Source organism: Nomascus leucogenys, chromosome 18 (assembly GCF_006542625.1).
Source record: "Nomascus leucogenys isolate Asia chromosome 18, Asia_NLE_v1, whole genome shotgun sequence".
Classification (NCBI taxonomy): Eukaryota; Metazoa; Chordata; class Mammalia; order Primates; family Hylobatidae; genus Nomascus; species Nomascus leucogenys.
In genome coordinates, this window is record NC_044398.1 from 683,079 (window position 1) to 699,646 (window position 16,568).

Here is a 16,568-nt window from a genome sequence, read left to right on the forward strand (position 1 = left end):
ACACCCCGGGTCAGGGCCGGGACTCCAGGCGGACGAGGTCCCCGTGGCGCCCGCACGCTCGCCCCACCCGCTCCTTTCGGCGCCGCGGGCGGCTGAGGGCAGAGTCCACGCGGTCCCGGGGCTGCCGCGCCCCGCCCGCCGCTCCCCTGCCCTGCCCTGCCCTGCCCTCCCTCCCCTCCCCTCCCCTCCCCTCCCTCCCCTCCCCTCCCCTCCCCTCCCCTCCCCTCCCCTGCTCTCCCCTCCCCTGCCCTCCCCTCCCCTCCCCTCCCCTCCCCTCCCCTCCGCGCGGGGCGGGCTCCGCGCCCACGTGACCCCGCGGCCGGGCCAGGACGCGACGGGACGCGCTGGGACCGGCGTCGGGGGTCCCGGGGACCATGCAGCGGAGGTGGGTCTTCGTGCTGCTCGACGTGCTGTGCTTACTGGTCGGTAAGAGCCGCGGGGACCCGGGTGTGGGGGGGACCCTCCCGGGACGGGACACGCCCCCGGCTCCGCGCAAGTTTGCAGGGGAACGGGGAGGCTGCACGCCCGCGTCCCTCCGAGGACCCCGGAGGTGGGGACCTCGCGTGAGGACCAGACCTCCCTCCGCGCCCCCCACTGCGCGCGCCCTCCCAGGCCCTGGGGTCCCGGCGTCCCAGGCCCAGGGGGTGGGGGTCGCGAAAGGCCGGGGGAGCCGGGGCCAGCATCCCCCCCGCCAGCAGCAGGAAGTCGCCACGGAGGAGCCGCGGGCGCGCCTCCCCTCCCGCCCCGCCTGTCCTGGGAGGTGATTCACGCGGGCGGCGGCCCGGGCGGGCCCGGGAGGTGGGCGCGGCCGCGGTTACCCCGGCACGACGTCCGCGCCTCCGCCCCTGGGGTGGGCGCTCCCGGTGCGCGCGGAGAGGGCTGACCCTCGGTCCTGGCACCCAGTGTGTCGGCGGGATTCGAACCCCTGCACGTGCGGGCAGGTACAGCCGCCCTCCTGGCTCGGGCGGGGGAGACACTGGAGATAAAGGCTGGGTCCCAGGCTTCGGGTGAACGGGGTGGCGAGGGGCCGGGAGGCCAGGAGAACCAAACCTGTCCGGCGGGTTTGCGGGCCAGACTGGGGGAAGGGGCATCCCGAGGCTCCCTCCCGCAGGGTGCCAGGAACAAAGGCCGAGTGTTTGCTCTGTGGCTGAACAGACAATGGCCCCGGAGTTCTATCTCTGGGGGGTGCCCTCCTCCCCAGCGTGTTTCCTGCTTCTCTGCCATCTCACAGCAGAGGCCAAGTCCTCTTACCTCCCGAAGGAGACCCTTTTTTAGGGTGGGCCAGGTGACAGCAAGAAGTCCCCGCGGGTGTCTGCCAGCCCTGGGTACCATTTCCTGAGCACCTATGGTGTTATTTATTTAAACATTTAGGTGGCACTTTCTGTATGCCAGGCACTGAGTCACCTGCCGGAGGTCACACAGCAGTGGGAGGTGCAGCCGAGATGGGGTTGGCTGTGGCTGCTGTGTGCCGGGGGTGGCGGCCAGGCCGAGTGCACCTGCATGCTGGAAGCTTGAGCACATCACAGTTCAGTCAACCCTGAGGTTCCAGATGCTGGCTTGAGGGCAGTGTGAGGGCGGGAAGGCTCCCGGGGGCTAAAAGAAGAGAAGGTGTCTGTTTTGGGGACACCAGGGAGAGCTTTCCGGGCCGAGGGAAGCCCGGCGCCAGTCGTCATGGGGGTGCCTGAGTCTCTAGTTGGAGTTGCTGGGGCAGGGAGGTGGGACACGGAGGCCAACCTGTGTGAGCCTCTGCGGGCGGAGAGCTGTGGGTAGGGCTGGACTCCCTGCCCTGACTTTTGCCTCCTCCCAGGCCTCTCCCCTCACTCACAGCGTCTCCAACCCCTCCTGTGTGGGAGCAGAAGGCAGGTGCTTACATCCCACCCTCTCCGCAGTCCTGCCCTGCCTCCAGGCCCTGGCGCTGCCTGTTTTTTTTTTTTTTTTTTTTCTTGAGACAGAGTCTCGCCCTGTGGCCAGGCTGGAGTGCAGTGGTGCGATCTCGGCTCACTGCAACCTCTGCCTCCTGAGTTCAAACGATTCTCCTGCCTCAGCCTCCCGAGGAGCTGGGACGCCACCACACCCAGATAATTTTTGTATTTTTAGTAGAGACGGTGTTTCACCATGTTGGCCAGAAGGGTCTCAATCTCTTGACCTCGTGATCCGCCCGCCTTGGCCTCCCAAAGTGCTGGGATTACAGGCGTGAGCCACCGCGCCGGGCCTGCCCATTCTATTCTGCATTCCCTCCACCTTCCTTGCTCTGTGAGGCAGACCTCGGTTTTCTTCACTGGATTATTTCCCCAGCCTTAGCCAGCATGGGAGGTGTCCGGTGTCCTAGGGCCCTTGAAGTTGGCATGTCTGGAGGAGTGTGGGGCTCCCTGCCCCTCCGCTGACATTCAGAACTTAGAAAAGCCACACCCTTTTGTACCTGCCCTGCTGGGCCAAAGGACGCCCTGCCTTGGTTTGTCTCTGGGCTAGCCGACCCGGGCTTTTGTTGTGCACCTGCCCTCTGCCCCGTCCTCCGTAGATGACTCCTGCTTCCCTGGCCACCCTCAGCTCAGCAGGGCCCCAGGAGCCCCAGTGCCATGGCAACACCTTCCATAAGTGGCTCCTGAATGTGTCTTTGATCCCTGAGGCCAGCGCTGGGTCTGTCCTGGTTACCACGTGGCTGGCGCGTGGCCTGGCATGAGGGTCGCTGAAGGGGCAAGTGTGTGAACGAAGGCGTCTCAGCTGTGCCCTTCCTTGGTTTCTTCCTGACTTCTCTGCCAGCTCTTAGGTTAAAATAAGTCCTGCCTTATTTTAACAGATGTTTATTAAACATCTGCCCTGGCCAGGCCCTGAGCAGGCTCCAAGGACTCTGCCCTGAACACGGTAGGCCCCTCCTGGTGCCGGTGGGTGGATGGGGGAAATTAGTTCCAGTGTCCCACACGTGACTGCCTAATTCCACATGGGATTTGCATGTGGAAGTGGGAAACAGAACAGACCTTTCCTTCTGTGAGAGGGACGCTGGCATGGACAGTCAGGATGGGGAGATGAGAGTAGAAATTACTCAGAGCTACTTTAGGGCCCAGCACATAAGTTAGAGATACTTTGGGGCCTGGCGCGTTGGCTCACACCGGTAATCTCAGCACTTGGGGAGGCTGATGCTGGAGGATCTCGCTTCACCCCAGGAGTTTGTGACCAGCCTGGTCAACATGAGACCCCTGTCTCTACTTTTAAAAATTAAAAAAAAAAAAAAGATATTTTGGGCAGAGAGAAGTGGCTGTGCAAAAGTGGGTGTTTGCTGAGTTTGTTCAAGGAGCAGAAAGGAGGCTGCAAGGGTGTGAGGGGCAGAGGGCCTGGGAGTTTGTGTGTGTCTGAGGGGGATGGGAAAGGGAGTGTTACTTGGGCTGTGAAAAAAGCTCTTCCTTGCTGTCTGGTGGGAGTAGAGGTGGGAGGCCTCCAGGCCAAGGCAGGTGTGTGGGGCCCCAAGGCCCAGCTGGTGAGAGAACCTCACAGCTCCCAGGCTGTCCTTCCCCACCAGCCTCCCTGCCCTTCGCTATCCTGACGCTGGTGAACGCCCCGTATAAGCGAGGATTTTACTGCGGGGATGACTCCATCCGGTACCCCTACCGTCCAGACACCATCACCCACGGGCTCATGGCTGGAGTCACCATCACGGCCACCATCGTCCTCGTAAGGCAGGAGGGGCTCAGAGGGACTGGGGAGGGGATGGGGTGGGGCACAGCCCTGCCCTGGAGGTCTGCGTGGGGCTGGGGGACACAGCCTTGCCCTGAGTGGTACCTGTGGGTAATAGGGCCCCCTTTAGAGTCCCCAGCTCTCCAGCAGCCTTGGGGAGGCCCGTGGGGAGGAGTGAGGCCCCTGGGCTGACCGAGACCCCCACTGGTTCCTGCGGCTGCCCCACTTGCAGGTCTCTGCCGGGGAAGCCTACCTGGTGTACACAGACCGGCTCTATTCTCGCTCTGACTTCAACAACTACGTGGCTGCCGTATACAAGGTGCTGGGGACCTTCCTGTTCGGGGCGGCCGTGAGCCAGTCTCTGACAGACCTGGCCAAGTACATGATCGGGCGTCTGAGGCCCAACTTCCTAGCCGTGTGCGACCCCGACTGGAGCCGGATCAACTGCTCGGTCTATGTGCAGCTGGAGAAAGTGTGCAGGGGAAACCCTGCGGACGTCACCGAGGCCAGGTGGGTGTGGACTAGCAGCCTTCACTCTTGGGGGGAATGGGAGCTGAAGAAGGCCCAGGAGCCAAATCATGAAGAGCCAGCAGGCAGCTGGCCAGGCAGGAGCCAGACCTCAGGGTTCCGTGGGCCCCGCAGACACTGGGAGGCCGAGGGGAGCATGCCCTGTCTCCGTCTCCCCTAAATTTCACACCCTGCCTTCTTCTGCACTATCTTTTTTTTTTTTTTTTTTTTTTTGAGACAGAGTCTCGCTCTGTTGCCCAGGCTGGAGTGCAGTGGCATGATCTTGGCTCACTGCAACCTCTGCCTCCCAGGTTCAAGAGATCCTCCTGCCTCAGCTCCCCAAGTAGCTGGGATTACAGGCACCTGCCACCGCACTCGGCTAATTTTTGTATTGTTAGTAGAGACGGGGTTTCGCCATGTTGGCCAGGCCGGTCCCGAACTCCTGACCTCAGGTGATCCACCCACCTCGGCCTCACAAAGTGCTGGGATTACAGGCGTGAGCCACAGTGCCCGGCCTTCTGCACTATCGTCTTACCATCTCTACTGATAAGTCCTTAAACTTTTCACCTAATTGTTGACCTTTTTAAAAAATTGAAATAAAATTTGTGTAAGATAAAAGTCACAATTTTTTCCATTTTAATGTGTCCAGTTCATTTTTAGTACATTCACAATGTTGTGCAGCCATCTCCTTGACCTAGTTCCAGAATATTTTCATCACATGAAAAAGAAACCCCTGAACCTGGGGAACATGGCAAAACCCCGTCTCTACAACAAATCAAAATGTTAGCAGCCACGATGATGGTGCACCTTCACTCCCAGCAGCCACGATGGGGTACACCTGCATTCCCAGCTACTGTGGAGGCTGAGGCAGGAGGATCCCCTGAACTCGGGAGGCAGAGGTTGCAGTGAGCCAAGATGGTGCCACTGTATTCCAGCCTGGGTGACACAGTGAGACCCTGTCTCCAAAAAAAAAAGAAAGAGAAAAGAAAAGAAAAGAAAAAGAACCCTTGTGGCCGGGCGCGGTGGCTCACGCCTGTAATCCCAGCACTTTGGGAGGCCGAGGTGGGCAGATCACGAGGTCAGGAGATCGAGACCATCCTGGCTAACACGGTGAAACCCCGTCTCTACTAAAAAATACAAAAAATTAGCCGGGCGTGGTGGCGGGCGCCTGTAGTCCCAGCTACTCGGGAGGCTGAGGCAGGAGAATGGCGTGAACCCGGGAGGTGGAGCTTACAGTGAGCAGAGATCGCGCCACTGCACTCCAGCCTGGGCGACAGAGCGAGACTCCGTCTCAAAAAAAAAAAAAAAAATAGAACCCTTGTATCTGTCAGCTGTCGCTCCTCCCCCAGCCCCAGGCAACCACCAGTGTCCTATTTTCTGTCTGCGGATTTGTCTGTTCTTAATGTTTCATATAAATGGAATCATACACTATGCGGTCTTCTGTGTCTGCCTTCTCTTTTTCTTTTTCTTTTTTTTTTTTTTTTGAGACGGAGTCTCGCTCTGTCGCCCAGGCTGGAGTGCGATCTTCGCTCACTGCAACCTCCGCCTCCCGGGTTCATGCCGTTCTCCTGCCTCAGCCTCCTGAGTAGCTGAGACTACAGGCGTGCGCCACCACGCCCAGCTAACTGTTGTATAAGTTAGTGCATTCTTGTGTGTTTTTGAAGTTCATCCATGTTGTAACATTCTGTCAGTTTTTGCTTTAAGTATTTTGGGGTTCTGTTGTTTAGTACATTTACCTTTGTTACATATTTTTGAAAGATTGACCATTTCATCATCATAGAATGAGATATATGAGTTTTGTCTCAACAATTTTTGTCTCGATGTCTATTTTGTCTGATATTAATATAGCTATTCTGGTTCTCTTTTTGTTACTGTTTGCATGGAATATTTTTTTTTCCATTCTTGAACTTTCAAGCTGTTTATGTCCCTGACTCTAAAGTAAGTGTCTTATACCTGGCATAAAATTGGGCCGTGTTCTTTAATGTATTGTCCAATCTCTGATTTTCTTTGAGACAGAGGCTCACTCTGTCACCCGGGCTGGAGTGCAGTGATCTGAGCTCACTGCAGCCTCGGACTCCCAGGCTCAAGCCGTGTTCCCACCTGAGTGTCCCGAGTAGCTAGGACGACAGGCAGGTGCCACCACATCCAGCTACTGTTTATTTTTTGTTTTTTTGGTAGAAACAGGGTTTTGCCATGTTGCCCAGGCTGGTCTTGAACTCCTGAGCTCAAGCGATCCGCCCACTTTGGTCTCCTAAAGTGCTGGGATTACAGGTGTGTGCCACCACACCCAGCCAGATCTCTGACTTTTTATTTTTTGTGTGTGTTTTTTCATTATATATTAATCTTTTTATTGAATCAAGGCATTTAATGAAACTTTGACTTTTAATTGGAGTGTTTATTTATATTCAATGTAATTACTGATAAGGAAGGACCTCTGTCATTTTGTTTAGGTTTGCTTAGGTTATATCTTCTTTTTTTCAGTTCCTCATTACTCTCTTTTTGTTTGTTTCTTTTGCTTTTAATTTTTTTTTTCTTTTAGAGATGGGGGTCTTGCCCTCTTGCCCAGGACTTGAACTCCTGGGCTCAAACCATCCTCCCACCTCTGCCTTCCAAGTAGCTGGGACTTCAGGCATACACCACCACATCCGGCTTGTTTTTAAATTTTTTTTGTAGAAATAGGGTCTCACCATATTGCCGAGGCTGGTCTCGAATGCCTGGGCTCAAGCAATCCTCTCGCCTCAGCCTCCCAAAGTGCTGGGATTAGAGGTGTGAGCCACCAAGCCCGTTCAGGCTAAATAATCTTTTTTTTTCTTTTTTTTTTGAGACAGAGTCTGGGCCCAGGCTGGAGTGCAGTGGTGCAATCTCGGCTCACTGCAACCTCCACCTCCTGGGTTCAAGTGCTTCTCCTACTTCAGCCTCCCCAGTAGCTGGGATTACAGGTGTGCGCCACCATGCCCGGCTAATTTTTGTATTTTCATTAATTTTATTTTTTGAGACAGAATCTTGCTCTGTCACCCAGACTGGAGTGCAGTGTGCAGTGGTGTGATCTTGGCTCACTGCAACCTCTGCCTCCCGGGTTCAAGAGATTCTCCTGCCTCAGCCTCCCGAGTAGCTGGGATTACAAGTGCATACCACCATGCCCAGCTACTTTTTTTGTATTTTAAGTAGAGACGGGGTTTCACCAAGTTGGCTAGGCTGGTCTCGAACTCCTGACCTCAGGTGATCCACCCTCCTCGGCCTCCCAAAGTGCTGGGATTACAGGCTGAGCCACCGCGCCCGGCCAGATAATCTTAATTGACCTATTTTCTTTCTTTCTGTCTTTTTTTTTGTTGTTGTTAATTGACCTATTTTCTTTGTTTTTTTTTTTTGAGTTGGAGTCTTGCTCTGTCACCCAGGCTGGAGTTCAGTGGTGCGATCTCAGCTCACTGCAACCTCTGCCTCCCGGGTTCAAGCAAATCTCCTGTCTCAGCCTCCGGAGTAGCTGGGATTACAGGCACCTGCCACCACACCCAGCTAATTTTTGTATTTTTGGTACAGACGGGGTTTCACCATGTTAGCCAGGATGGTCTCGATCTCTTGACCTCGTGATCTGCCCGCCTCGGCCTCCCAAAGTGCTGGGATTACAGGCGTGAGCCACCGCACCCCCGGCCTGTTTTGTTTTGTTTTAAACTGGGTGCTTAGAATATGATAATGTAGCAACTCTGGAAATACGATCCCACGCCCTCCCCCGGGTTTGTCCTTGCTGTTTGTTGCACTAGTTATTTGTTTAATGACTTTTCTGGTTGTAAAGTCTGTATTTTTTGTCACGTGTGGCCGTTTCTTCCTGTTCTTTTAGCCCAGTGGTCAGTGACAGTTCAGAGATTTCCTTAAACATCTGGAATCAAAAACACCCATAAAACCCTCCCAGAGTTTGTAGAAGGGTCTGTGTGCATGTGGGGTCAGCCCTTCCACGGTTAAGCACGTTTTCAACTCTGCCTTAGCTTTTGCTTACTCTGTGTGTGGAGCCTGAAGGCGGCCAGACGTGAGCGCTTAGCTTCGGGCACTGCAGGCCTCTCCTGAACTCCTGCACTGCTCTGTCTGCGGTGCAAGCCCTCATCGCCCAGAGCATTTTATTCCCTGGTCTCCCCCCCCCCCCCGCTCTGTTTGGTTAGTCTGTTGTTTGCCTCATCTGCTGTCTATGGCCCCAGGCAGCAGAGAATAATAAATGTGTTGTGAGTGTTTCCTACAAATGTCCCCCGGGTAGCCCCTCAGCACTGGGAGAACGTCCAGTGAACGTCCAGTCAGGTGAGATCAAGGCCAGCCCTTGAGCCATACTCCCGTCCACAGTTGCAAATAAAGTCTGTTCTTGGAATCCTCAGGCCACCACAGTCTAGGCAGTGGGAGAGGGACAGGATGGGTTAAAATGCCACAAGGTCGTTTGTTCTGAGATTTAGCTGGTTTACCTTGCTCAAGTCTTCTGGTGGCTGCAAGCTTTTGATTAGTTCCGGAAAAGTTCATTGTGACTTATTTGCCATTTTTAAAAATTGCTTTTGAAGTTTCTTGCTCTGCTATTTTCTGTCTTTCTTGATGTCCTTCACTGAATCTTGAATTTATATAAAAATAAGTCTTCCCTCAGTTCCGCAGATGGGAGAAAATCCTGAAAAGAAACACGGTGAAAACGAAACTGTGGTGTTGCCTGCTTGCCAGACACGATTGTCTGCCCTGGGTTTTGGGTTCAGGCCTCCGAGTCTTCACAGATGAGGCATCTCATGCCACAGCCCCAATCAGAGACTCTTATTCCATTATCAGATAACTGGAACGGAAAAGGGGAACAGTTTCTGCTACTGGGATTTGACTGCTTCTAACAGCAGCAGCCTCCGTGTCAAACCCTCCCTTCTGTGGGCGGGGCGGGGACAAGGGGGAGGTTGGAAGACGCTGAGTGAGCCACCTGCTCCTTCTCCTTCCCCAGGTTGTCTTTCTACTCGGGACACTCTTCCTTTGGGATGTACTGCATGATGTTCTTGGCGGTGAGTCTGTGTCTCCGGGGCTTGCTTGTCGGGGGAACCGTGGCTAAGTCACTCCCTTCCCTGGACCTCAGTTTTTCCAGCTGTAAAATGGGTGGGTAGTGGTGGTGGTGGGGGCTGATTTTTTTCTAAAAACGGGAGGTCCTGGGCTGACTGGTGTTTGCCTCCGGCCTCAGTGCTGCCATTTGTGCAGTGGGAGGGGGAGCACCCGGCAGGCGCACAGGCTAACACGTCCTCTCCCCACTCCAGCTGTATGTGCAGGCACGGCTCTGCTGGAAGTGGGCGCGGCTGCTGCGACCCACAGTCCAGTTCTTCCTGGTGGCCTTTGCCCTCTATGTGGGATACACCCGCGTGTCTGATTACAAACACCACTGGAGCGATGTCCTTGTTGGCCTCCTGCAGGGCGCACTGGTGGCTGGCCTCACTGTGAGCTTCTAACCCTAACTCCATCCCCCGTGTTGTCCAGAGACCACTCCCCAGCCAACCCCAGTGCTGCCCTAGGCACCCTTCCCCCAACCCCAGGCCATCCCTGGGATCCCTCCTTCCGCCCCTGGTCCTCCCCTGGGACCCCTTCCCCCCAACCCCAGTCCTTCCCTTTACCCCCTCCTTCTCCCCATTTCTCCCCTGGGACTGCTTCCCCAAACCCCAGTCCTTTCCTTTACCCCCTCCTTCCCCCCATTTCTCCCCGGGGACTCCTTCCCCAAACCCCAGTCCATCCCTGGACCCTTCCCTTCCCCCCATTTCTCCCCTGGGACCCCTTCCCCCCAGCCCCAGTCCTTCCCTTTACCCCCTCCTTCCCCCCAGTCCTCCCCTGGACCACTTCCTCCCAGTCCCAGTCCTTACCTGGACCCTCTTCATTACCCCCAAAGTCCTCCCCTGGGATCCCTTCCCCCCAACCCCAGTCCTTCCCTGGACTGCCCTCCATCCCCCCGTTCCTCCCCTGCACCCCAGTGCACAGAACTCCTTTCCATGCACCCCAGTCCTTCTCTGGACCCCTGGCCCTGCTGTAGTTCTTCCCTGGGCCTGTCAGCTCCTCAGTGCTCCCCCCTGGTCCTCCACTAAGAGCGCTCTCTTCCCACCCCAGGCACTTTTCCTCTCATTGCCCACCTAGGCCCCTCGCTCCCACCTGGGACCCTGTTCATCCCCCTCCTGCTCCCGCCCATGTCCCTGGTACCTGGCCGGCCCCTTGCCCATTCTCACCTCCCTCTGCTCTACCAGGTCCGCTGCATCTCAGACTTCTTCAAAGCCCGACCCCCGCAGCACTGTCCGAAGGAGGAGGAGCTGGAACGGAAGCCCAGCCTGTCACTGACGTTGACCCTGGGCGAGGCTGACCACTATGGATACCCGCACTCCTCCTCCTGAGGCTGGACCCGCCCAGGCAGGGAGCGGCTGTGAGTCCAGCTGAGGCCCACCCAGGTGCTCCCTCTGGCCCTGGTTAGGCACTGAGGGCTCTGGACGGGCTCCGGGAACCCTGGGCTGATGGGAGCAGTGAGCTGGCTCCGCTGCCCCCTGCCCTGCCCTGGACCAGGGGTCTGGAGATGCCTGGGTCGCCCTCAGCATTTGGAGGGGAACCTGTTCCCGCCGCTCCCCAAGTATCCCCTCGTTTTATGGGGTTAAGGAAGGGACCGAGAGATCAGAGAGTTGCTGTTTTGTAAAATGTATGTGTGGTTTTTAGTAAAATAGGGCGTCTGTTTGACAAGCGGGCTCAGTGCCTCTGTTCCTTATGGCCGCTCTCGGACTGTGTTTCTCACATCAGAGGGCTCCCCTGCTGGGCTCAGCGCAGCTCAGGTGTCAAGCAGACTCACCTGCTGTGATGGTGGAAGCCAGAAGCCAAGCCCACCCCTTGCGTTTCTCCCACAGAGTGCTGGGGTCAAGGGTCAGGTGGATCGGCATGCACGAGGGTCATTTCACTGCTGAGAGGGGCCTAAACAAAAGGCTGCTGCAGGTTGAAGGACCAGCCTCCCTCGGGGAGGCCTCTGCCCCAGGTTCCTAGTAGAGGCTTCCGAACAGAGGCCCTTGGGCTAAGAGCACGGTGTGAGTGAGCACGTGGCTGGACGCCCCCAGGGTCTGAGTCCGGGTGGGGAGGGCAGCATCCCTGGGAGGTCCGCCGGGTAGAGCCTGTTGTCAGGCCTGAAGGATCACACACAGGATTTTAGCCTGGAGCCGATGCTTCAGCCCCCTTCTGAAGGTTCGTCCAGTCCCTGTGTCCTTTAGGCCCAAAGCTGGTCCCTCTGGCCTGAACCCCTCCCCTCTGCTCGTGTCAACCCCTGTGCACCTGGGGGCCACACTTCTGAAACGGGTAATTCAGGGGCTGGTTTCCCTGAAGTGATTACAGAACATACAGAGCTTAGTTTTTCAACGGAGAGTAAAGGGTAAATTTGTTTTTTTACAGTGGATAACTGAAGTATCTTATTCCCCGGCCCCTGCAGGGTGTTCCTGTCAGGACTTAGCCTACGGGGAGGGTAGTGTAGCACTGGGTGGGGAGGGCAGGGGCCAAGATGCAGCCTGGGAGCCCCACCCTAGGGGCCAAGATGGAGGAGACCTGCCCTTGGCGGATGGGAAGGAAGGTGACCCAGACACTGCAGAACTGTCGCTGAACGTCAGGGACTGGGCTTCATGCAGGTGTCAGACAGGTCACACTGAAGCTTCCCAGGGCCAAGGAGCTCAGGTATCCCAGGACACAGACTACCAGGATGTATCTGGGCTCAGAATGTGAGCCTCTGGCAGTGGATGGGGGAGAGGCTCCCAGCCACACCCAGCAGACAGAGTCACTTGGATCAGGAGCAAATGGGAAAGACGCAGAGGCCCTGACACCAGCCAACACCTCAGTCTCCTCCCAGGTGCAGTGGCCTTGAAAGCCAGGACCACAGTGAGGGTTGAGGGCAAGTCTGTGGACGCAGCTACAGTGCACACGACTCGTGTGGTTTGCTGGGGGGCAGGTGGCCGTGTTGGGATGGCCAGTGAAGAGTAAGGAGCAGAGGAAGCTCAGGGTGAGAGAGATGACGCAGCTGAGTCCAGCTGTTGGCCTTTATTGGGGGAGTCTCCGTGCTTCACAAAGACCACCGGCACCACAGCTGTGAGAGCAGAGAAGGAAAGAGCTGTGCTGACCACAGCCATCCCCAGAGGGTCCTCCAAAGCCAGAAGGGCCCAGCTTTGGTTTGGTACCAGTGGCCTCTCGCTGTTTCTGTGCTGCCCAGCTGGACCGTGCATGCACTGGTCTGCCTCTGATGAGAAAAGCCGAGACGCGGTGTGTCGGGCTCAGGAATTCTCACGGATTCCCAGCACCACGAGAGCAGACACGCTGGGAGTCAGGACACATTTCTCTACCCACATGGAGCAATGGGGAAGCTCTCGTGCATAATTTTAGGTTTATCCTGCCCACACCCTTATGGTTTTATGGAAAAAATAGTATTTTCTCATTGTACAAGGAGGGCATTTTTTTCTGTTGTTTCTCGCAGGAAACTCAGATTCTTAGCCATGTAAATATCATTTCCCATGGCGCTGTACTCCTGGCCGGCATTTCTCCCACCTTCCGAGGCTAATTGGTTTTTTAAAAACTCCTGAGTATTTGATGAAAGGCAGAAATTTTTTTGAGCTTGTTAGCTACAATATGTTATTGTGGTTTTGTAGGAAATCATACGTACTTTTTTTTTTTTTTTTTTTTTTTGAGACGGAGTCTCGCTCTGTCGCCCAGGTTGGAGTGCAGTGGCACGATCTCAGCTCACCGCAAGCTCCGCCTCCCGGGTTCACGCCATTCTCCTGCCTCAGCCTCCTGAGTAGCTGGGACTACAGGCGCCCGCCACCACGCCCGGCTAATTTTTTGTATTTTTAGTAGAGACCCGGTTTCACCGTGTTAGCCAGGATCGTCTCCATCTCCTGACCTCGTGATCCACCCGCCTCGGCCTCCCAAAGTGCTGGGATTGCAGGCATGAGCCACTGCGCCCGGCCTTGTACTTTTTTTTTTGTTTGAGACGAGTCTGCTCTGTCGCCCAGGCTGGAGTGCAGTGGCACGATCTCAGCTCACCGCAAGCTCCGCCTCCCGGGTTCACGCCATTCTCCTGCCTCAGCCTCTCCGAGTAGCTGGGACTACAGGCGCCCAGCACGACGCCCGGCTAATTTTTTGTATTTTTAGTAGAGACGGGGTTTCACCGTGTTTGCCAGGATGGTCTCGATCTCCTGACCTCGTGATCCACCCGCCTCGGCCTCCCAAAGTGCTGAGATTACAGGCGTGAGCCACCGCGCCCGGCCATGTACTTTGTTTTTTAGACACGGGGTCTCATTCTGTTGCCCAGGCTGGAGTGCAGTGCTGTAGTTACTGCTCACTGCAGCCTCGACCTCCCAGGCTCAAGTGATTCTCCCGCCTCAGCCTCCTGAGTAGCTGCAATTACAGGCGCCACCACCACACCCACTTTCGTGGTTACTTTTCTTATAGGTGCATATTGAAGTATTTAGGAGTGAAATTTTGTGATGTCTGCAACTTAACAATATTTCACAACACAAAAACATGAAGCAAACGTGGCAAAATATTAGTGGCTGTTAAGTCTGTGTGCTGTGTATGTGGGTATCACTATGCTACTCTTTGAAAAAAAATTTTTTTTTTTTTTTGAGATGGGCTTTCGCTCATGTCGCCCAGGCTGGAGTGCAATGGCGCGATCTCGCCTCACAGCAACCTCCGCCTCCCAGGTTCAAGCCATTGGCTCCTGCCTCAGCCTCCTGAGTAGCTGGGATTACAGGCATGCACCACTACACCCAGCTAATTTTGTATTTTTAGTAGAGATGGGGTTTCTTTATGTTGGTCAGGCTGGTCTCGAACTCCGGACCTCAGGTGATCGGCCCGCCTCGGCCTCCCAAAGTGCTGGGATTACAGGCATGAGCCACTGCGCCCGGCCTGAAAAAGTTTATCTTAAGTCAAAAAAGGAAAACTCTGCCTGAGAAAATTGGCCTAAGTTCAAAATGTCATTACCTTTACTTTTAGTGGGACAATATTTATTTATTTATTTATTTTTCAGAAGGAGTCTCGCTCTGTTGTCCAGGCTGGAGTGCAGTGGCACGATCTTGGCTCACTGCAACCTCCGCCTCCTGGGTTCAAGCGATTCTCCTGTCTCAGCCTCCTGAGTAGCTGGGACTACAGGCATGTGCCACCTCACCCAACTAATTTTTGTATTTTTAGTAGAGATGGAGTTTCACCATGTTGGCCAGGCTGGTCTCGAACTCCTGACCTCAGGTGATCCACCCGCCTCGGCCTCCCAAGGTGCTGGGACTTTAGACGTGAGCCACTGTGCCCGGCCACATTATTTAGACTTTTAACGTTAGTTATTAGGACCTGATGCAAGAAGGCGGTGTTTCCTTGACTTCACACAGCAGTGGTGTGGCCTGCGGCCTTCTGGACCGCGTTGGTGATGGGGATTTGGGGTCTGGAGCCCCAGGGGTGGTCAGCAGTGTGGCCTGCGGCCTTCTGGACCGCGTTGGTGATGGGGATTTGGGATCTGCGAGCCCGCGGGGGGGTTCAGCAGTGTGGTCTGGGCGTTTTCCCGGAGGCTTGTGGAGCCCCAAGCCTGATTGTCTGCCCCCAGTGCTCTCAGCTGCTGACCACCTCCTACAACAGGAAGAGGCACATTGTCTGCAATGCAGGGATTCTTTGTTCTTCACTCTCCCGGCGCGGATTTTCAGGAGCTGGACAGCTCCCAGGTCTCCTCCTTCGCCTGTTGACTTCCCATTTCTGAGACATGACGAGCTGCATGCGGCATTTTGTTAGCCTCGTTTTGAACAGTTGTGATTTGTTGGATCTAAGCCTAGTTTTGTTTGTTTTTACTGTGAGTTGCTGTTTTATAAGCAAGCAGCCTAGTTTAGACATTTTAATGGCACTACAAGGACAGGAAATCTCCGGAAAGAATGAACAGACCAGGCAAGGCATGTGGTGAGGGTAATGCACAGCAGGTGGAAGCTTAGGTTATTTGGAATTATTAGGTTCCAGCAATGGAATTCATGAATGAATTAGCCCAGTGAATGAATAGATGATGACTGAGTAAAGACTTACCTGTGATGCCACGGCCCTCGCCTGGGGTCAGGGCAGGGTGGGTGTGGACGGGAGGGTGTCGCTGCAGGTGCTCATCTGTCTAGCTGGAAACCCCCCACGTGGACAAGCAACGCAGCTTCCCTGTAGGGGTTTCCTGAGTCCAGGGCCACACCGCAGGCTGCACCTCAGGGAATCCACAACACAACATGAGAGATTTTTGTCATAACTTTGAGCAATATGTACAGCAGTTGAGATATCTAACAGAAAAGGTAATAGTATGCTTTTGGAGGGGGGTGGGTGTTCTTCTTTTGTGAGACAGGGTCTGGCTCTGTCGCCCAGGCAGGACTGCAGTGGTACAATCACTGCTCACTGCAGCCTCAACCTCCCAGGCTCAAGCGATCCCCCTGCCTCAGACTCCCGAGTAGCTGGAAGTACAGATGTACGCCACCACGCCCGGCTAATTTTTGTATTTTTTTGATAGAGACTGGGGTTCTGCCATGTTGCCCAGGCTGGTCTCGAATTCCTGGTCTGAAGCAATCCCCCTGTCAGCCTCCCAGAGTGCTGGAATTACAAGCATGAGCCACTGCACCTGGCCAGTAGTATGGTTTTTCTAAAGACGAAATGATTTTCAAATTATGAATGGATGGAACAGTAGCTAAATGAAATTAAACTCCATGTTAGTAAAGAAACGTCACATGCCAGTGCTTACTGAGAGGCAGATGGCACAACTGATCTTCGAAGGCTCATGTGGAATTGATAATACGTTGCTAAATTCTCCAGCCCTATTTCAGATTAAAAGACTTAAATTTTGTAATCAATCAATTAATTAATTGATAAAACATCCTAGTTCACATCCCGACCTATCTATTATAAATATTTGCAGGCACCTTCCTCTAGACGTTGGACGATGAGTTGAAACTCCTAGACAGTTATGCAGGTGGTTTATGATATTTGTGGACATTGAAACGCAGGGAGGGCATGACTTCTTATGTCGGAGCTTAAACGTTAAAGCTACCCCATGAATCCAGTGGCTCCCTGTTGCCTTCTGCTCTGTGGCCAATTCTGGACCCCATGGAGACTGAGACACAAACTGCCACCTTCAGAAACTTTGGTCCCCCCAAAAAGTCCTCACAGTTCAGAATGTCGCGTCCTGCCAGGTGTTTTCTTCCCCTTCGAGGAGACATGCTCCCGGCAGTATTGTTAGCCTGGCTGCCGCTCAGGTGGGAGTGCAGCTGAGAGAGATGCATTGCCACGTAATGGAACAGGAATTCCAACAATGAAACAACCATGGTGAAAAACACATTTGGAATATTTTAGCTGCTAGCTGTATGGAAAATCACGTGCATCCCCAACTTTCAACTCTGAAAAGACAA

At 54.8% G+C, this 16,568-nt stretch overlaps 1 protein-coding gene across 1 annotated transcript; it reads left to right on the forward strand.

Annotated features, from left to right (window-relative positions):
• The first annotated feature begins 303 nt into the window (after positions 1-303).
• PLPP2 (phospholipid phosphatase 2) lies at positions 304-10,731 on the forward strand. Its single transcript, XM_030798001.1, has 6 exons — positions 304-426; positions 3,515-3,666; positions 3,902-4,179; positions 9,125-9,182; positions 9,429-9,605; positions 10,398-10,731. The coding sequence occupies exons 1-6, from the start codon at positions 375-377 to the stop codon at positions 10,539-10,541; spliced, it is 861 nt and encodes a 286-aa protein (XP_030653861.1). The 5' UTR covers positions 304-374; the 3' UTR covers positions 10,542-10,731.
• The last annotated feature ends 5,837 nt before the right edge of the window (positions 10,732-16,568 follow it).